This window comes from Physeter macrocephalus, chromosome 1 (genome assembly GCF_002837175.3).
Source record: "Physeter macrocephalus isolate SW-GA chromosome 1, ASM283717v5, whole genome shotgun sequence".
NCBI classification, from domain to species: domain Eukaryota; kingdom Metazoa; phylum Chordata; class Mammalia; order Artiodactyla; family Physeteridae; genus Physeter; species Physeter macrocephalus.
In genome coordinates, this window is record NC_041214.2 from 33,583,779 (window position 1) to 33,606,524 (window position 22,746).

The window sequence follows — 22,746 nt, forward strand, 5'->3', positions numbered from 1 at the left end:
ACATATGTATATGTATAACTGATTCACTTTGTTATAAAGCAGAAACTAACACACCATTGTAAAGCAATTATACTCTAATAAAGATGTTAAAAAAAAAAAAAAGATGGAGTTTCTGAGGTACAAAGAAAAGACAATGGTCAGGAAGTGGTAATGGGGAACAAGAACATGAGGGGTTTTTAAAAAAAAAAAAAAGATTTCACTGAAGAGGGCTGGAGGGAAAGCAGTATCTGATTCTAAGCTCTTCAAATGTATAAAAATATTGAGATGTAAAAAAATATTAAATGCAGAAATTAAAATTCTAGGTAGTAATAATATACTGGCATTTGTGGGTGACAGGTCACTGAGTAGAAAAATTGTAAGTAATCACACAAAGATGTTGAACAATGTTTCTCAAATTAGCATTGGCTAGATAAAATGCAGAGTCCTAGCTCGCATGCCATACAACTGGATCAAAATCTGAGAGCCTAAAGAGGGCCCTGGGTGACTCTTTCGTACACTTGAGAACCAAGAGCATAGACAGAGGAGGGGATCCAAGGGGAAAAAAGTGACAGCCTCGTGCTGCTCTTTCATCTACTCTTGGTGGCGTTAACCCACCACTCCCTTAACTCCTCTAGGGAATCAATATATACAATAATAATGGAGTTACTCAGTCTTAATAAAAACAAAGTCAGTAAAGGGGGAGGTAAGTGACTTACCATATCTAAATGGGAACTGACGATAAACAATCTGATATGCAGAGTACTCTGTACAAAAAAGCTTCAACACTTAGTACCTTCAACACTTACTAAGCCCCTACTCTGTTAGGTGATAAGACAAGGACACTGCCCATGGAGGACAGCTAGTAACTGGTAGTCAATGTTCCTCAATATTGGCATTTTGGGTTCAATACTCCTTCCTGTGTGGAAAAGTCCCAGCCATGTTTAGTGTCCCTGGTCCCTGTGCCCTACACACCAGTTTCACTCCCAGTCATTCTGACAACCGAAACAATGTCTCCAGACATTTCCAATGCCCTCAAAGGATGGTACTGCCCTGTTGAGAGCTACTGATAGCTAGTAACCATCCTGGTGACAGGATGCACAATGGATCACCCTCCCACCTTTGAAATAGTTCAGTAGTAGTCCTGGAGATGAGAGAAAATCGGTTTCAGGAAATAGCAGTATTAGAAACAGCATTTTCCTACATGAAGGCTGACAATCACTATGAGCAAATCAGTACTATGAACATACCTCTATTTTTCCAGTTAACCTCTCAATTTCAGACCGATCTTCCCTGTGATTTCTGGCATTTCCTCTGAAGTCTCTTACATGTTTTCTCTGTAGCTTTTCATAGCTCCTCTTCAGTCTGCCTAACTGTAGACACAGTTATTTCTAGACTTAAAATTTAAGAATGTGTAAACAATGCTGATACAACAAATTGGCATTATGAAAGCACGCGCAGAGCTAACTAGTACCCCTGAAAATAGACAGCATGTCAGATAAAATAACAACTCAAAACTACATATAAAAAATAAACACCAGAAAATACAGAGTCAAAAAAAAATAAGGGGAAAATATTTTATAAACAGAAGTTTAATTTTTCTTACAATGTACAATCGCTTTGCACTTAGGGGCCCCCAAACCCACCCCCCACAATAAAAGCAGCAAATCCTGTCTCTCTTCTCTAGGTCTGTGGTTCTTGAACCATTCTCCTGCGGAACACTGAGTAAGTAAGCAAGAGAGGAGTACTGTGGAATTAAATGAAAATAAAAGCAGTTTTTTCCCAATCTGAAGAATAAAATTGAGTTAACTGATAGAATTTTCTTACTTTTCTTATCTATCCCAAAATGCTTCTGAAACCTTTGGATCCTCCATTATTTAAAATCTAGTAACTGATTCAACTTAAAAATTAAAACATTTAATATAAGCTTTTGGTATCAGTATTTCATGGTATTATACAAAAATAGCTCTATTTCTTTCAGGTACTCAACCAACAAACACATTTTAGAATCGCTGTTGTAGGTAGTATCAAACATATAAATAGGCAAGATTCTTTACCTGGGTTTAAGAACAGAGAAATAGATTTCCACCCCTGCACCTCCCTTAGTATATATACATCCACTCTATGAAACAGAAACTGGCTCATTAACAAAATTCTCATGGGTTGAAGAGACAGAATTATACAACACATAACAGAATTAAAATCTTACTTCTTCATGTAGTTTCTTTAACTCCAGCTTATACTCCATGGCCATCTCTTGCTTGACTTTTTCATGCTCTTCAACCTGATGACGCAACATTCCAACCTAAAAGCAGAGAGGTGGTAGCATTTTTCACTATTAGCATTGAAACAATAACCCTGAAACACAAAAATAGGAAATAACCTTTGTACTTATCTGTGAATACATGTTCTCAACTGTACAATTTCTCAGGAAGTCAAATATCTAATTATTTAATAATCCATAACAATGCCAAAAAATGGAAAACGAGCAATTGTTCTAGAATTTCTAGGTTTAGAGGGAAACTTCCTCTGTCTCATTTATTCTCCCCAACCCTTTTTATCAAAAAAAACCTCACAAAAAATTAAGAGAGATAAAGTTACAAGAACCTTGGAATCTAAAAATATGGAACAAAAATCTATAAGACTTCAAGAATAAATTCTATAAATCAAAGTACAGAATAGTAACATCAGGCAGAAAGACAGCAGGAGACTTGTACCTGCTTTACCATTTACCCCACTTCAAAGAAAACCAGTTTCACCAGCCACAGTGAGCATGTTATCCTAACCCATTTTTCAGTGGTTTGATGCCAGCCACAGCTAGCTCATGCCCAGCCCTCACTTCCATCAATATCCATCAGCATTTCTCTACATCTCTCAATAACCAGTTAGCATTTCATCTACTAATAGCTAGAAGGGAAAGGAAGAACTGGGAACAGTAAGTAGTAATCTCAATCACAATACAGAATAGTAATTTAAAAATAAAAAACTGTAGATCTTGAAAGTTCTCATCACAAGAAAAAATATTTTGTGACTATGTATGGTGACAGATGTTACTAGACTTATTGTGGTGATCATTTCACAATATATACAAATATCAAATCATTACATTGTATAACTAAACTAATATAATGTTATATCTCAAGTATACCTGAATAACAAAATATAAACATAAAATTCTTGTAAGAACAAGGAGTTAATACAATTGTAATTAAAAATTCTAGTAGAATTCTTTTTTGGAACGAAAAAGTGATTCTGAAGTTCAAACCAGAGGAATGATTAAATATAGTCAATAAAATAGAAAAAACTACTTTAAAAATTTTTTTTTGATTTAAATGAGTATTTACTGAATTCCTGGATAGGGAGAAACTGAGCTTAAAACTACTGAAAGAGTCATTTGAGAATGACAGATTTGACTCTGCAAAATGTGAAACTTCTATATTTGAAAAAATCCCATTAAAATTAAAAATCAATAAACTGAGAAAAACATTTACAAAAGTATGTCAAAGGGTTTTTAGTATTTAGGTATCTTTTTGTAACTTGTTTCCACTATGTTCAAAGAACATACTCCATTATTTCAAGACTCTGAATTGTGTCAAGATTTATCATATGGTCAGTTTTGGAAAGAGTTGCTTGTGCTAGAAAAAACGTACACCACAGTTCTCTTGTGCAATGTTCTGTATACATAAATTAGGTCAAGTTTGTTGATCATGGCGCTCAAATCTACATCCTTACTGATATCTGTCTCTTGTTCCATCAGTTACTAAGAAAATTGGGTTAAAATCCCCAACTACAATTGTGGCTTCATCTATTCCTCCCTGTAGTTCTGCCACTCTTTGCATACAGATAAGAGAGAGAAAAATTTAAAATTAATTAGATACTTACAAATTCAGATTTTTTTGTTGTCTTAGTTTGAGTTCTCCCCAAAGTGTAGATTTTAGGGCAGGTAGGTAATTGGAGATGATCCCAGGAAACACAGTAAGGAAATGAAGAGAGAGATCCAGAGAAGGAAGGAAAGCCAATAAAGTGTGTTACTGAGCTGATTTCTGCAGTAAGCGCTGGAACCACTCCCACAGGGAACTCACCAAGGAACCAAACAGAATGTGTTTCAGAATTGTCCCTCTAAGGGATGGGAAGTTGGAGACTTTATCCACCGGTTCCAGTCCCTCCACTGCTGAGGCTTGCCCCAGGAGTGTTAACTGCCCCCACAATCCCAGGTTTCACCTGAGCAGCTTTTAAGTTTCCAGAAAGAGAAGCACAGTGTAGTGAGATGCTGGCAGTACACAGCGAGCTGTATGTAATATCCAGGTGAAATGAGGGGGCAAGGAGGATGTGATACAGGCCAATAAGAATACCTGCTACAGTTACATATACGGAGATTTCATATTTTATCATTATGAAGTGTTTCTCTTCACCTTTGGTAATGTTCACTGCTTCTGCTTCAAGTACAGTTTAGCTACACCATCTCTCTATTCAAAGTGTTTGTATAGTATATATTTTAATTTTACATTTTACTTTCAACTTTGCTGTATCTTTGTAAACATCAAATAATTGAGTTCAATTATCGTTACCCAGTTGGACAATTTTTATCTTTTAATTAAGCCATTTAATACATTTACATCTACCGGACCTCTTTGGATTTATATCTATTGTCTTACTAAGTGCTATTTGTACTGAATAAGCTCTACGTTCCTATGTTCCTTTGTCTCTCCTTTCTTGCCTTCTTTGGGGCTGATAACTTCTTACTTCATTTTTCTCCTTCTGTTAGCTTAGAAGACATATACTCTATTAACATATTACTACATACTTTTAATGGTTGTCTCAAGATTAAAACTTAACTAATTAACATTAGACTTAACTAATGTTAATTAAATTAACATTAGCTAACATTAACATTAGTTTTACCATCCCAGGCAACCCAAGGACTATAGAAATACTTTAATTACATTTACCCCCCCCACCAACTTGACTGAAATGTCATCATAATTCCACATATATGTTCAACTGAAGGCTCTTGTTGTTATATACAGTAAATATTCGTTTAGATTTACCCACATATTTACTGTCACCTTTTGTTTCTTCCTTTATCTCTTGAGCTTCCATCTGGGGTCACTTTCCTTCTGCCTGAAGAACATTCTTTTAGTATTTCCTTGGTGCAGGTCTCCTAGTGACAAATTCTCTCAATCTTTGTTGATCTGAAAATGTCTTGATTTCACCTTTATTCTGGGTATAGAATTTATTTCTGGTTTGGCAGGGAAAAAAGTCATTTCTTTGTGGACATCATTCTACTGTCTTCTGGCTTTCACTGTTTTAGCTGACAAGTCAGCTGTTAGAAGCTGTTCGTAGATCACCTTTTTTTCTTGGTAAATGTCTGGTTTTATTTTGGTTTTTTTGATAACTTTTCAGATGTCCTCTTTGTCTTTAGTTTTCAACCTAGGTAAATATTTCTTTTTATTTACCTTGCTTGAGGTTTTTGGATTTCTTAAGTACATGGGCTTCCTCACTTTTGGCAAAATCTCAGTCAGTTTATCTTCAAATATTGCTTTAGCCCATTCTCACTTTGTTTTCTCCTTCAGGGATTCCCAAAACACTCATATTTGACCTTCTCACTGTATCCTCTTTTCTCTTATCCTCTCTTCTATATTTTCTATCATTCTGTCTGTGCTTTATTCCAAACATTTTCTTCTGTCATATCTTCCAGTTCACCAATTATCTCTTAATCTTTAAGGCCTTAACTTCATTTATTCTATTTTTCAACATTATGATTTCCACTTATCTTTTAATAGTTTCTAATTCTTTCCTGAAATGCTCAATCTTATCTTTTATCTCCTTGAACACAGTAAACATAGCTATTGTAATTTCCTTTCCTTTTCTTTCTTTTTACTTTCTTTCTTCCAGTGAAAACATCCTTCCTGGAGTTTGCCATTCTCAAATATTGGTAAGTTACTCTAGGCTACCTGCAGAGCTGTCATCTTGGGAACTCCCTTCACCATTATTCTGGAGGCTTTCTGTGCTTTTCTGCTTTTTGCTTTTTAAAAAAATTCTGTCATCTTCTTTGTAAGTTTACTTCTCATTTTGGTAGAACATTCTTTTGAGATTTTATATGTCTGAAAATACCTTTATTCTCTTTTCACATCTGGTTGAAAGTTTGATTGGCTGTAGAATTTAGCAGTAAATTTCACTCAGGATGTTTTTAGTTAAATGTGAATCTTTCAGACTTTAATATTTGGTAATGGCAGACTAGGTATTCTGGGCCAGTCCATACACTGAGGACAACTATATAAGTAACACTTCTTTAAAAATGTGCCTGAACTCAAGTACTAACATGATAGGGAAGAATTACCAGGTCAGCATCTGGGCTAGGCTAGAGGTGGAGGGAGGTAAGCCCAGAGTTTGGGGCAAGTATTAACTGAAACTAGAGAAGGCAGCTGAAAGGATAAGAGGCCGAATGGGGGTTTTGATAACTTCAAGGGGCTAAGAGAATAAAAGATTTGGTGCCCAAGACAGCTCTGAACCCCTCCTTGCTTTGATTTGGGACCCTGAAAGGCTGTACCCTAGGAGTAAGAACGGGCCAGATGTAGAACAGGCCTTCTTGAAATTGCCAATCAACTGCAGACATCTGAATCTCTGAAATCAGTTTAAGATGATCTTAAGAGAGTGCTAATGTCTGTCCCCAGGCATCTCCAAAGTGCTAGGGACTCCAGGAACTTGGAAAAAGCAACCTAAACTTTCTCCAAAGGAAAAAAAAAAACACTATTCTGTGTCTTAAACTATTTCTTCAAATAATTTTACAAATACAGTACTTAATAACCCACTCAGAAAGTAAGCCCTCCACACACAAGGAGATAAGACAACGAAAGTGAAAAAAAGCAGAAGCAATAAAAGATAGAAAGAGATCCATGGCAAAACTAGATATTGGCATTATCAATTCTTCCTATCATTGAGAAGGTACTTTTTAAAAAAGCAAACAAAAATGAGACAGTTACTAATTCCCCAGAAAACAAAAACATTGCACAAGAAATAAGTTTGATTATTATTATGCTATCTGACTCAGTTGTAAATAATAATTACCATCTTAATGATATAAACACTAAACACTGACCTAACGAAAAATTAAGATATACAATTCTGGCAGGATGAGGGGATGGAAATTGTATATGAGAGCAAAGCCCTTAATTTTCACAGCAGCAAGTTATTAGATAGTTAAAACTGAAAATTAAGAATATTGCCATAAAATGTTATATAGAAATATGAAGAGAATAACAAAAAAAAAGGGTAAAGGACAATGAAATGACTGCCTCAGAGAAGCAAGAATCCTAGGTTCAGAGGAATAGGGCAGATGATCACTGTTTTTTCTTACGAGCTTTGTAGAACCATTTTTCTTTTCATTTACTATGTAAGCCAAGCATAAATATAAAATGTGAAGAAAAGATTGCTTAATTTCATTTATTTACCAGAGTCTGTTTCATAATGGGCATGCAACAATATCTAAATTTCTTAAAGAAAAAGAAGAGGAAGAAAGAGGTTAATTGCTGAGAGCAAGAGATGGCATTAGAGAAATGGAAGCGAAGGTTTGAAAACTGTCAGTATGAATGATATTGTTTTAACTACAATTTAGAGTTTTCAAAGTGGTTTCTTAAACAGTAACTCAATCTTCACAACAACACAGGAACATAAGGATTATATCCTAATTTTACACATGATGAAATGGGCTCAGAGAGGTTAAACTATTTGTCCAAGGCTGTTCAGCTGAGAAAAGGCACAGCCAGGACTCCAAATTCCTTACTTGTTTCATTAGCTCTACCTACTCTGTAGGGCGTTAGACGTTAACAGCAGCAGAAATGTCCATTAAAACAAATCCAATCCCAACAATGTAATCAGAAAACAGATCATTCGCTTATGAAACAAGTTGTTTATACTAGTACTCCTCCAAGTATGATCTGCAGATGGGCTGGAGCTGGTCACAACAGCAATCCAGTGTGAGATAAGAACCCTGAAGCAGAATGTACATCAATTATGTTACAAAACACACTGTTTAGTGCAACTGACATTTTTATATAGCAAAACTTTCTGTGAAGGATGCAATGTACTACTTTACATTCTGGTGCAAGCCTTTCATCTCACCATGGACCTGTCATTTCAGTGGCACTGGTTTATACCATAGGACTAACTGCTTCTAGGCCTGAAACTTTCAAACAAATAAAACTGACAAAAACTTAAAGCTCTATATTCTAGTTCTTCTATCATGTGCTATTCAAAGTAAATTATAAACATGTTATTACCAATAACACAGTGAAATTACAATTTCACAGACAAACTCTATGGAACAGATTCCTATCATTAGTATTTGGTAAAAACACTTTACCTCTAGAAACTTAATCAACTTCCAGCAACCCAATCAATGAAGCAGCAAATCATTGACAGCTACATTTCTAAACATCTTTTATGTCCCCAGGCCAAACCTGTAATCTTCAAATATTTACCAAGGAATCTATCTACTCAATCTCTTTAATTCCTCTTTAAGGTATTAAGTATAGGCATACTTCAGAGATACTGCAGGTTCCTTCCAGATCACAATAAAGCAAATACTGCGATAAAATGAGTCACATGAATTTTTTCGGTTTTGCAGTGCATATAAATGTTATGTTTACACTGTACTGTAGTCAACTAAGTGTGCAAGAGTATTATGTCTAAAAAACAATGTATATATCTTAATTTAAAAACACTTTATTGCTAAAAAAAAAAAATGCTAACCATCATCAGAGCCTTCAGTGAGTCATAATCTTTATGTTGGTAGAGGATTTGAAATATTGCAAGAATCGCCAAAATGTGACTCAGAGACATGAAGTGAGCAAATGCTGTTAGAAAAAAGGTGCCAACAGACTTGTTCAACACAAGGTTGTCACAAAACTTCAATTTGTAAAAAAAATACAATATCGGCAAAGCATTATAGAGTGAAGCGCAATAAAACGAGTAGCTTTATTACTGCCTATAGTGCAGTAATGCCCTTGACATCAAAACTAAGCTGCAGGAATAAGTTTCAACAGCCTCGGCATGAATATTCTCATGATCACACACAGGAATTTCCTTAATGGGTTTCTAACAAAGTAAACAACTTAGATATCCACATATATAGTTGACGGTTTGAACTGTGCAGGTCCACTTATACATGGATTTTTTTCGATAAATATGTACTACTGTACTACCCCACCCAAAGTTGGTTGAATCTGTGGATTCAGAACAGATACAAGGGCCAACTGTAAAGTTATATGTAGATTTTCAACTGCATCGGGGATCAGTGCCCCTAACCCACAGGTCGTTCAAGGGTCAACTGTACAGCGTTAACTAGGAAAGCACTATCACCTTAACTTTCTAATCAGAACTACTTTTGTTTTGCCCCAGGAGAAATAAAGAAGTAGTAACTAAAGTAACTTACCAAGGAGCACTGACCCTACCTAAATTACGAGTTTTAAAAAATCAAATATGATTATCATTCCATGTACTTTTTTACCCACCTTCTATATCTTTTCATGAGGTCTAATTTTATTTTTTTTAATTTTTTAAAATTTATTTATTTATTTTTGGCTGCGTTGGGTCGTCACTGCTGCACATGGGCTTGCTCTAGTTGCAGCGAGCGGGGGCTAATCTTCGTGTGGTGCGCGGGTTTCTCATTGCAGTGGCTTCTCTTGTTGCGAAGCAGGGGCTCTAGGCGCACGGGCTTCAGTAGTTGTGGCATTCGGGCTCAGCAGTTGTGGCTTGCGGGCTTAGTTGCTCCATGGCATGTGGGATCTTCCTGGACCAGGGCTCAAACCCATGTCCCCTGCATTGGCAGGCATATTCTTAACCACTGCACCACCAGGGAAATCCCATGAGGTGTAATTTTAAAATACATTCTCAAAAGTCTACCCAAATTTTAAAATAAATTCCAGTTTAGCAAGTGGCATTCTCAGAACACTGACTCTAACACGGTCAATGTTACTATGTACGGTTGACCCTTGAACAACATGGTTGAACTGCATGAGTCCACTTATATATGGATTTTTTTTTCAATAAATACTACAGTACTACATGAATTCATGGATGTGGAATCTCAGATAAGGAGGATTGACTGTAAAGTTATATGTGAATTTTTGAGTTCATTAGGGGTTGATGCCCCCAACCCCCACATTGTTCAAAGGTCAACTGTACTGCTTTGACCCAAAGTGCACATGGCCAATTGAGAGATTCTCTTGACAAGGAAAAAAACACTTTATGAAGCCTAACTCTTTCCTTGTGACATGAAACATTTCTAAAATATTCTTGATAAGTGAGTATCATCAACAGAATCTACCACTCACAGAAGCACCCCTGAAGAAGCTGAATGACAGCACTAATGAGTGGTGATCCTACTGGTAGGAAAGCCCATCCAAGTGGGGCTTGGGACCAGTGTTTTCCTACAACTCTTCCAATCCTTCTGAGATCAACATTGATGCCAGAAATTTAGGGGCAATTCTTGCACTTATATATGCTTTCTGCTTCCCTTCCAATATTCAATGTTCTTTTCACTGTACCAGCTAAATTAAGAGAAATCAATAAGCAAATGTTATTAAACTTTTCCCCCAAATCACCAATAACACTGGGTGATGAGATCGCAAATAATATTTATTTTCCTCTTTTCTTTCTTTTTCCCTGTCAACAAGTGCAAATATAAATTTTTTAAGAAGAGTTTTCTGAATTTTATTTCAAACTTAACCAAAAGAAGCCAATTATTGAATTTGGGGCTTAACTTTTTACACTAGTCATACAATGAGGCCAAAAACAACGTTTGCTAAAACTCAGTGATTATTAACATAGGCATGTAATAGAATGAAGGTTTTTACAAAGATCATGTGACACCCTTTACATTTTCTTAAAGAAGTTATTGTATGTATTACATGTGACCAAGGTAACATGATCCTTGAAATAAATATTAATATTCTTATGCATTTTCACCAACGAATTCTTCTTCTGAAAGAAACCATCAGAAGTTGACACACAAATTCTTTCTTTGCATTATGAAAAAGACAGTACCAACAGTTCAAGATGGCAGTGCAGGAAGATCCTGAACTCACCTCCTCCGACACTCACTGGATCTACAGCTAAATATGGAACAATTTCTTCTCGAAAAAAGAACCTAAAGGCTGGCTGAGTGACAACTACACATTGGGTAAAAGAGAAGAAAACCATACAAAAGCCTGTAGGGCAGATGGGGACACATCTCACCATAAACCTCACCCCTGATATAGCAACCAACAACCAGAAGGGAACTCAAAACTCCCTGAGGAGCAAAGGGTTCAAACCCCACATTGGGCACCCCAGCTTTTAAGACATACACTTGAGAGATAAGCCCCCCAAACATCTAATTTTTGAAAACCAATGGGTCTTGTGTCCCAAGACCCGCAAAATGATAGTGATGAGAAACACCTCTTAGAGGGCTCATGTGCTTGGAATCACCCACCCCAGAGTCCAGCTCAGAGGCAGCCAATCATGCCTAGACTTAAAGTGAATAAGGCTCACCTGTTTATATTAAAACCTCCATCAGAGGGGCAGGCATCTAGTTCAACACACACATCTCGGAGCCTGCTGGAATGCTCTGGGAACAAAGACTGGCAGTCACTACCTTTGCTGTGCTCCAGAGCACCAGTATCTCTCAGAAGGGAGCTTTTACACACATCAGGTGTCCTGACTTTTACAGCTGCTACCCAGGATATGATTCTTGGTTACCTGGCTCTGGAGGCCAGGGAAGCTTGTGTTCTGGGTCCCAAGGAACTGTAATAATTGGTGTCACCCAGAAAGGAGTTCATGCCCCTGTCTGGTGCCTGGATTTTTGTGACTGATGCTAAGGAACACCTCTACATCAACTGGCTCTGGTGGTCAGTGGGGCTTATACTCATGGGTCCTACAGGACTGTAGTCCAAGGAGAAAGAGTTCTTAAACAGCTACAACCCCGAGCGCACAGCAAAGGCAACAGACCCAGGAGCTCAATCTTTCTGCAAAGGGAGACTATTAACTGATCATCCTGACTGCTAACTGAGGGGCAAGCTTCTCATTAGGCATGCATCTTGGGGTTGACTGTAATCCTTTCCAGAGACCTTGGAGGGCAGGCGCTACCTTTGCTCTCACACTCTGCTGCCTCTAGTGCACCAGTGTCTCCTGGAGGGTAGCTATATAGGTGGCTGGTGCCCAGGGGACTCCCCTTGATTACCTAGCTCTAGGTGACTGGAGGGATTTGCATTCCCGGATCCCACAAGACTATGGCAATCAGAGGGATAGTTCTTGGCAGGCTACCAACCCCAAGTCACTGCACAGAAAGCAGAATGAGGCACACTCCCTAGGGTTTCTGTGAAAGAGTCCTCTTTACTTGTCTTGGACCTTCAGCCTGAGGAGCAGGCTTCAGGTTTGGCTCACATTTAGTGGCCTACGGAGTCGCTATCAAGGAACATAGGCTGTGGACGCCATCTAGGCACTCTCCCTCTGCCTTGCTCCAACCCATCAGTATCATCCACAAAATAGTTCATCTGGAGCCTACATAGTGGACACCTCCAGATCACCTGGCTCTGAGGACCAATGTGGCCTACCCTCACAGCCCCTCAAAACTGTATATATTTGCATACTTTAAAAGCTGCTGCCTGAGGGTCCAGATTCCAGTCAACCTGAATCTAGGTGCTGAGATCCTCCACTCTGGGACAGTGACAGGTTTTGGCACATCTTCAACTACTGGGAGCTACTAAAAATATTATAGGCTGCCTGGACAAGCACAGAGGTTTGAGAGACAACCAGGAGCTGAAGCAGGGTTAAATAACAAGGTTCATCTCCTACACAAGGCCACTCAATCAAGACCAGAAGAAGTGGTTGTTTCATCTACTGTACAGAAACCAACAGAGAGTCGAGCAAAATGAAGAAACAGAGGAATATGTTCCAAATGAAAGAACAAGATAAACCTCAGAAAAAATCTTAATGAAATGGAGATCAGTAATTTACCTGATAAAGAGTTCAAAGTAATGGTCATAAAGATGGGGAGAAGAATGGATGAACACAGTGAGAACTTCAACAGAGATGAAAAAATATAAGAAAGTACCAAATAGAAGTCACAGAGCCAAAGAATGTAATAACGGAACTGAAAAAAATACACTAGAAGGGTTCAACAGCAGACTAGATGAAGCAGAAGAAAATATCAGTCAACTCAGGGACAAGGCCATGGAACTTACCCAATCAGAGCAGCAGAAAGAAAAAAGAATGAAAAAAGGAATTTATGGAACAACATTAAACAGACTAACATTTACTTTATAGGGCTCCAGAAGGAGAAGAGAGAAAGGGGCAGAAAACTTATTTGAAAATATAATGGCTGAAAACTTCCCTAACTTGGGGAAGGAAACAGACGTCCAGATCCAGGAAGCCCTGAGAGTCCCAGAAAAGATGCTACTAAAGAGACCCACACCAACACACATTATAATTAAAATGTCGAAAGTTAAAGACAAGGAGAGAATCTTAAAAGAAGCAGAAGAAAAACAACTAGTTCTATACAAGGGAACCCTCATAAAACTATCAGCAGATTTTTCAGCACAAACTTTGCAGGCCAGAAAGCATGATACATTCAAAGTGCTGAAAGAAGAAAACTTCCAACCAAGAATACTGTACCGAGCAAAGTTTTCATTCAGAATTGAAGAAGAGATAATGAGTTTTCCAGAGAAGCAAAAGTTAAAGGAGTTCACCACTACTAAACTAAACTGACCTGACAAGAAATTTTAAAGGAACTTCTTTAAGCTGAAAGAAAGGATGCTAATTAGTAACAAGAACACATATGAAAGGAGAAATCTCACTGGAAAAGTAAATATATAGTGAAGGTAGTGGATTAATCACTAAGAAAGCTAGTATAAAGATTAAAAGACAGGACTATGATTACAATAATTAGCTAAAAGATACACAAGGTAAAAATACATAAAATGTGACATCAAAAACATAAAACATGAAAGTGTTGAGCTTTAGAATGGGATCAAACTTAAGATGTTATCAACTTAAAATAGACTGTTACAGATATAAGTTGTTAAGTGTAAGACTCATGGCAACCACAAAGCAAAAACCTAGAATAAATACACAAGAGAAAGAGAAAGGAACATTAGCATACCACTAAAGAAAGTCATCAAACCACAAAGGAAGAGAGCAAGAGAAGAAAAAAGGAACAGAGAGAAACTACAAAAACTGCTAGAAAACAATTAACAAAATGGCAATAAGCACATACCCATCAATAATAACTTTACATGTAAATGGACTAAATTCTCCAACAAAAAGACATAGAGTGGCTGAAGGAATAAAAAGCAAGACACATCTATATATGCTGCCTGTAAGAGATACAATTTAGATATAAGGACACAAACTGAAAGTGAAGGGATGGTAAAAGAGATTCCATGCAGATGGAAACGGAAAAGAAAAGATGGAGTAGCTATACTTATATCACACACACAAAAAAAAGACTTTAATACAAATGCTTTAATAAGAGACAAAGAAGACATTACATAATGATAAAGGGGTTAATCCAATGAGAGGATATAACATTTGTAAATCTTTATGCAGCCAACATAGGAGCACCTAAACATGTAGCACAATTATTAACAGACCTAAAGGGAGACATCGACAGCAATACAATAATGGTAGGGAACTTTAATATCCCACTTACATCAATGGAAAGATCATCCAGACAGAAAATCAATAAGGAAACATCAGCCTTAAACAACATGTTAAACCAGATGGACTTAACACATATTTATAGACTATTCTATCCAAAAACAACAGAATATACATTCTTCTCAAGTGTATACGGAACATCTTCCAAGACAGATCATATATTAGGCCACAGATCAAGTCTTAATAAATTTAAGAAGACTGCAATCATATCAAGCATCTTTTCCAACCACAATGGCATGAAATGAGAAATTACACAAAGAAAAATGGGAAATACACAAATATGTGGAGATTAAACAACGTGCTACTGAATAACCAATGGGCAAAGAAGAAATCAAAAGAGAAATAAAAAAATACCTTGAGAAAAACAAAATGGAAATGTAACATGCCAAAATTTACAGAATGCAGCAAAAACAGTTCTATGAGGGAAGTTCATAGTGATAAACACCTACCTCAAGAAACAAGAAAAGCCTCAGACAAACCTGACTACACCTTAAGGAACTAGAAAAAGAACAAAGCCCAAAGTTAGTAAATTAGGGCAGAAATAAATGAAATAGAGACTAAAAAGACAACAGAAAAGATCAATGAAACTAAGAGCTAGTTCTGTGAAAAGAGAAATAAAATTGACAAAACCTCAGCTAGACTCACCAAGAGAAAAAAGAGAAAAGACTCAAGTAAGTCAGAAATGAAAGAGGAGATATTACAAGCGACACCACAGAAATACAAAGGATCATACAGACTACTATGAAAAATTACATGCCAACAAATTGGACAAACTAGAAGAAGTGGATAAACTCTGACAAACATATAAGCTACTAAGACTGAATCATGACAAAATAGAAAATCTAAACAGACCACTTACCAGCAAGCAGATCAATTCAGTAAACAATAACTCTCAACAAACAAAAGTCCAGGACCAAATGGCTTCACTGGTGAATTCCACCAAACATTCAAAGAAGAATTAATATCAAGCTTTTTCAAATTCTTCCAAAAAATATAAGAGGGGGAATCTTTTCAAAACACATTTTATGAGGCCAGTATTAGCCTGATACCAAAACCAGACAAGAATGCCACCAAACAAATAAAATTTCTTTTTACAGACTAACATCCCCGATGAACATAGATTCAAAAATTCTCAGCAAAATATTAGCAAACTGAATTCAGTAACACATTAAAAGGATCATATACAATGATGAAGTGAAATTTATTCCAAGGATACAGGGATGGTCCAACATCTGTAAATCAGTCAGTGTGATATACCTCATTAACAAAATGAAGACAAAAATAATATGATGATCTCAACAGATGCATAAAAAGCATTTGACAAAATTTAAATTCATTTATAATAAAACCTCAAATCTCTCAAAAAAGCAGGTATAGAGGAAACATACCTCAACATAGTTAAGGTTATATATAACAAGCCTACAGCTAAATCACACTCAATGTTGAAAAGCTCAAAGCTTTTCCTCTACGCTCAGGAAGAGGACAAGGATGCCCACTCTTACCACTTTTATTCAACATAGTATTGGAAATCCTAGCCAGAATAGTTAGGCAAGAAAAAGAAATAAAAGGCATCCAAATTGAAAAGGCAGAAGTAAAACTCACTGCAGATCACATGAAAATAGCTGGGAAACCCTAAAGACTCTATCACAAACAGAACTAATAAATGAATTCAATAAAGTTACTGGATACAATATCAATACACAAAAATCTATTGTTTTTTTAAATAATAAACTATCAAAAAGAGAAATTAAGAAAACAATCCCATATACAACTGCAACAAAAAGAATATAATACCTAGGAATAAATTTAACCAAGGAGGTGAAAGATCTGTATATTGAAAACTATAAGACATTAATGAAAGAAACTGAAAAAGACACAAATAAATGGAAAGATATTCTATACTCATGGATTGAGAGAATCAATATTGCTAAAACTGCCATACAGTCCAAAGCAATCTACAGATCCAGTGCAATCCCTATCAAAATTCCAATGACATTTCTCATACAAATAAAACAAAAAATCCTAAAACTTGCATGGAATTGAATAGCCAAAGCAATCTTGAGAAAGAAGAACAAAGCAGGAGGCACCACACTCCCTAACTTCAAAGTATATTATAAGGTTATTATTACATACAAACAGTACTGTATTGGCATAAAAACAGAGACTTAGATCGATAGAACAGAATAGAGAATAGAGATCGCAGAAACAAACCCACACATATATGGTCAATTAATTTATGACAAATAAACCAAGAATATATGATGGGGAAAGGACAGTTTCTTCAATAACTGATGTTGGGAAAACTGGACAGCCACATGCAAGAGAATGAAGCTGGACCACTATCTGACACTATTCACAAAAATTAAATCAAAATGGATTAAAGACTTGAACATAAGACCTGAAACCATAAAACTCCTAGAAGAAAACATAGGCAGTAAGCCCCTTGATATAGGTCTTAGTGATGATATTTTGAATCTGCATCAAAAGCAAAAGCAAAAAAAGTAAAAGCAGCAAAAGCAAAACTACACAAATGGGACTACATCAAACTAAAAAGCTTCTACACAGCAAAGTAAATCATCAACAACATGAAAAGGCAACTTATTGAATGGGAGAAAATAACTGCACATCATGTATCTGACAAGGGGCTGATAGCCAAAATATACAAAGAACTTTTACAATTCAATAGCAAAAAAACAAACTATCCACTGAAAAAATGGGCAGAAGATCCAAATAGACATTTTTCCAAAGAAGACATACAGATGACCAACAGGTACACGAAAAAGATGGTCAACATCACTAATCATCAGGGAAATGCATATCAAAACCACAGAGATATCAACTCACACCTTGCAGAATGGCTAGTATCAAAAAGACAACAAATAACAAGTGTTGGCAAGGGTGTGGACAAAAGGGAACCCTTGTACACTTGGGTGAGAATGTTAAGTTGGTGCAACCATTATGGAAAATAGTATGGAGATGCCTCAAAAAATTAAAAATAGAACTACTATATGATCCAGTAATTCCACTCTGGGTATTTATCTGAAGAAAGCAAAAAGACATTAATTCAAAAAGATATATGCACCACCACCACCCCCCCTCCCCGTTCACTGCAGCTTTATTTACAATAACAAAGATGTAGAAACAACCTAAGTAGCTATTGATGAATGAATGGATAAAGAAACTGGGTGGGGGTTCCCTGGTGGTGCAGTGGTTGAGAGTCTGCCTGCCAGTGCAGGGGACATGGGTTCGAGCCCTGGTCTGGGAAGATCCCGCATGCCGCGGAGCAACTGGGCCCGTGAGCCACAACTACTGAGCCTGAGCACCTGGAGCCTGTGCTCCGCAGCAAGAGAGGCCGTGACAGTGAGAGGCCCACGCACCGCGATGAAGAGTGGCCCCCACTTGCCGCAACTAGAGAAAGCCCTCACACAGAAACGAAGACCCAACACAGCCAAAAATAAAATAAATAAATAAATTTATTTTTAAAAACAAAAACAAAAAACTGTGGTACACACACACATACATATATAAAGGATATTATTCAGCCATAAAAAAAAAGTTGCCATATGTCACAGCATGGATAGACCTTGAAGGCATTACGCTAACTGAAATAATTCAGAAAAGAAAGACAAATATTGTAATGATCTCCCTTACATGTAGTATCTACAGAAACAAACAAAAAATAACCTCATAGACATAGAGAACAGATTGGTGGCTGCAAGAGACAAGGCTTGGATCAGGGGATGGGAGAAATGGGTGGACTGTGTTTTATTTTGTTCTAAATAAATTGAATTCAAAATTTTTTAATGTTTTCTTCAACAAATATTTAAGAAACATATTTATTATAAAAGGTAAGGTGAAAATATCAAAAAGAGTAGCAAATCATCTGCTTTACCTCTTTGTGTTTCATATCCACCTGACTCCTGAGAGCCTTAAGTTCCCGTTCACGGATGTCCAAGCAAGTTTCTAGAGCATGTGTCTGTCCTTCCCACTCAGATTTTTTATGAGCTACCATTATGTCAATCTGTTTCATGAGCTCCTGTAGTTCTGCTTCACAGGATGTCAAAAATCCCCTATAAATAAGGACAGACCCTTAAGAATATAGAACATATCTCCAAGTGGCTTTTCATCTTTCACATGTAAAAATACAGCAGATGTAAAGCTACCTGAAGTAGAACAGTGTCAACAAATAAATTATCAGAAGCAGAGAACAGGATCTCTGAGCTTTTCCTTTTAATGTTCACATAAGATGATCACTTATTCCACAGAAGTTTGTCCTCCTCCAGTAGCCAACCTAAAGCCTAAGTCAACTGGTCAAACACAAGGTTTATGTTTTAAGTCTGGTTTGTGAGTGAGACTTCCACAACCAACAACTGGCTCTTCTGTAACATTTTAGGGACGCTTTCAGGAAGAATCCAGGCAAGCATATGTCACATTCTCAGCTAGTCAAACAAAATAAAAAGCTTTGGAAACACATAGGCTATTGGGAAAATGACAATACAATTTTAAGAGCTGTTTTAAGAACCTCCATCCTTGAGCCAAATTTATTCCAACTATTTCTTTCCAACTTATTATTAGAAACTTACCGCATCCTATCTTATTGTTGTAAACTTACTGATGTCCTTCAATGTTTCAAGAGATGCCAGATGTTACAAAGGTAGAAACAGAAGTGGACATAGATGTATTGGATTCAGAGATTTCCGGGAATGGCCACAGGGAGCTAACTCCTAAGGCTTAAATACTTTTTTTTAAAAAAAGCATTTGTTCTTAGTGTCACAAAACCTCTATAGCCTTTTGCTTTTTAAAAGCAGAAAATTTAACTGGGATGATGGTAAGCATCCAGCTTCACACTGCTGAGATGAGGGAAACACCCCAAGAAGAGATACTGTCCACAAACACGGCATGGATCAGCTTAGATTTTGCTCACACTTCTGCTTCTGTACCCAAAGCACAAAATGGTCAGAGGCATAACACAGACATGCTTTTTAAACTCAGTGAGAAGCTTAAGGTCAAAGCAAACTTACCCATCATGTCCCCGATTTTGTATTCCTTCCAACAAAGCCTCCATCGCCAAATCCCCTTTGTTTTGGCAACTGGGAAAGCAAAGAACTCTGTCAGGAGAAAATTAATTTTTTATGTTCTAACATTCCACTTACAAACTTAAGAATGTGAATGAAAGCATACAAATAACAATGAGAAAATGCAGCACTTCTTAAGATGACTGTAGAAGCAGTCAAGGAGTATCTCTTCAAGAAATACTAGAACCAAACACATTTCAGACTAAAACAAAACAATTTTAAATGATCCGAATTGCCACTGACACTCCCCCTGCACGACTGAAATCAAATACCTCACTGTCACATCCCTACTTCCTCATGTAAGAGTGGGCCTGGGTGGAGATGGGGCGCTAGCAACAGAGGAACACTGACACTAACAAATTGAGAGGTCAGAGGAAAAGTGTAGCTTCTTTTAAAGAGATATTGTAAAAAGGTTAAATGCCCTGTGCTTCAACTTCTTGGTCCATCATGGGAGATCCTATTCACCCGCTAAATGACAGGCCCATGAACCTCCTAGAACACCCTTCCTCACCTAAGAGGCAGCTACGTGGGCCCTCCCTCCTCTGCACGTCATTGCTCCTAGTCCTTAACAGGTTCTTTCATAGGAGTTACACCACCCTGGAAATGTCCTTTTGCACACCTTTTTCCCCTACTATTCAACCGTCAAGGGTAGAAAACCAGTTTTTTTTTTGTTTTGTTTTGTTTTTTGTGGTATGCCGGCCTCCCTCTGTTGTGGCCTCTCCAGTTGAGGAGCACAGGCTCCGGACGCGCAGGCTCAGCGGCCATGGCTCACGGGCCCAGCCGCTCCGCGGCATGTGGGATCCTCCCAGACCGGGGCGCGAACCCGGTTCCCCTGCATCGGCAGGCGGACGCGCAACCACTGCGCCACCAGGGAAGCCCGAAAACCAGTTTTTTTCATGCCTGCAGCTCCAGGGCTTAGAGTAGCATTTCAACCTGGCCTGTGCTGAATGCTTTTGACTGAACATATCTCAATTCCCCTCCTTTTCACCTATCCCCCTATGCAAACTGGTCATAGCTGGAGAACTACAGAGAAGAGTCTAGCAAAGAAAGAAGGGAAGGGAGATAAAACAGAGACACAGGAGAATGAGAAGACTGGACAATACAACCACTACACGTTATTTGCATCTATTTCTACAGTTACTAACAGGAGTACTAAATAACTATTCATGCACACATATGGCAGAGAGGATTCCTTTCCAGTTGGTTTATCCTTTGTATTACACCAACATTAGACAAAATAAAAACCTAAAGAAAAATGTTTTCATGGTCTATTCCACTTTCTTTCAAACAACGATACAGTCAATTACAACAGGACGCAGATTCTGTGTTTTGATCCACTCTAGCAAACTGAGAGGCAGTACACAGTTCACACAGTACCATGTAGATGGAAACCCAGGATAGAGTCCTGCTCTGCAACTAAGTAGCTTTGTGTCCCTGGACTTCAGTTTTTGCCTCTATAAAGTAAGAAGCATGATCTATATAATCTGCAAGGTTTCTTCCAGCTTTTTAATAGGATTCTAATAGCCAATTACATATATTCTGTATCATGCTCCTGACAACTCTACATGGATATTTATTAAATACGTAGGAAAGTGCTCTTCCTAAGGACAGAGCTATTACAGTTATTCAAAACTATCATTAGTAAAATTATACTCCTTTAGGTCATGTTATTCTTAAAAAACACATTTAGTAATATACATTAGAAACAGATTTAGTAACATATAATACATTAATATATTTTCTGGATGATATTATTTAGTAATTAGGAATATTTATAATAGAAGCTTAAAGTTACTGAATGCTCAACTGTTCTGCCTGTCTATATTGTCAGATTCAATCTTCATAACAATTTTTTTTTTTTTTTTTTTTTTTGGCGGTACCCAGGCCTCTCACTGTTGTGGCCTCTCCCGTTGCGGAGCACAGGTTCCGGACGCACAGGCTGAGCGGCCATGGCTCACGGGCCTAGCCGCTCCGCGGCACTTGGGATCTTCCTGGACCGGGGCACGAACCCGCGTCCCCTGCATCGGCAGGTGGACTCTCAACCACTGTGCCACCAGGGGAGCCCTTCATAACCATTTTAAAACATAACTACTATTACTTTGAGGAAACTGAGGCTCAGAAGGTTAAATAACTTGATTATGGTAAACTACAAACCACAGTCCTAGGATTCAAACCTAGGCAATGTGACTCCTAAGTTCCAGCCAATGTGCAATCTTTATATATTTTACAGCATTCCAGATCTTAAAATACATCATCATATCTTCTTTTGATTTAATAATGTGTTCTTGGCATAAACAAAATCAAACCAAATTGAAAAGTCTGGACACAGGAAAAAACAAACTTAACTATGATGTCACCACAATGGCCACCAGGTGGCAGTAGCACAACAGTGAAAATAGTCCACATAGGGGAAAATCGCCATTTCAGAAATTAAAATCATGGTAAGACTTAGTTAAGGAGATCTCTGTTTTTTAAAAAAAGGTGGGGATGGGGTGGGGAGGAACCAGTAACATTCTCTGTGGAAAATAATCTTACTAATATATAATGATCTTTTAACAATACTTTCACCATCTCCTCGAGCAGCTGACAAACACCATCATTTCTCATTCCTGAGGATCAGGTAAATAGCAAGGACTCAGATCTTCTGTGGACTTTTCTCATCCGAGTTTCTCATAGCTATATCACTGACTCCTTTCCTAACACCTGACCCTCATTCAGCTCCATGCACTACATCACTTGCTTTCTTTTTTGCCTGTGCCATGTGGTAATTATATAAAATTTATTCTTTATCCAAATAAATACAAATTTAAGCAATTACTGTTTGATAATCTGCTACTCCTTGCCACTAACATGAAATGTTAATGTAGTTAAATGGAAGCTGTGTGGCTCTACAATTGGTACAGGACACTCTTAGTCATTTCTGCAGTTAGACCAAGATATCAACGAACAGAAGTTATAATTAAAACTCTCCTTTCGAATGAAGACTACTTTAAATCAG

At 37.4% G+C, this 22,746-nt stretch overlaps 1 protein-coding gene across 12 annotated transcripts in view; it reads right to left on the bottom strand.

Annotated features, from left to right (window-relative positions):
- CEP63 (centrosomal protein 63) overlaps nt 1-22,746 on the bottom strand; it is an 81,237-nt gene that overhangs the window by 52,916 nt on the left and 5,575 nt on the right. For 5 of the 12 annotated variants that reach the window (XM_028489558.2, XM_024131853.3, XM_024131849.3 and 2 more), the window contains exons 2-5: nt 19,695-19,763; nt 18,566-18,743; nt 2,186-2,281; nt 1,227-1,349 (exon numbers count right to left, since the gene is read on the bottom strand). In XM_028489558.2, the coding sequence (XP_028345359.1) occupies nt 1,227-1,349; nt 2,186-2,281; nt 18,566-18,743; nt 19,695-19,738 (441 nt within the window). In that variant the 5' untranslated portion in view covers nt 19,739-19,763. Of the gene's footprint in view, nt 1-1,226; nt 1,350-2,185; nt 2,282-3,858; nt 4,296-18,565; nt 18,744-19,694; nt 19,782-22,746 lie in introns of those variants that run through there. The other 7 variants (XR_003679681.2, XM_028489589.2, XM_055088707.1 and 4 more) reach the window with 4 other exon arrangements.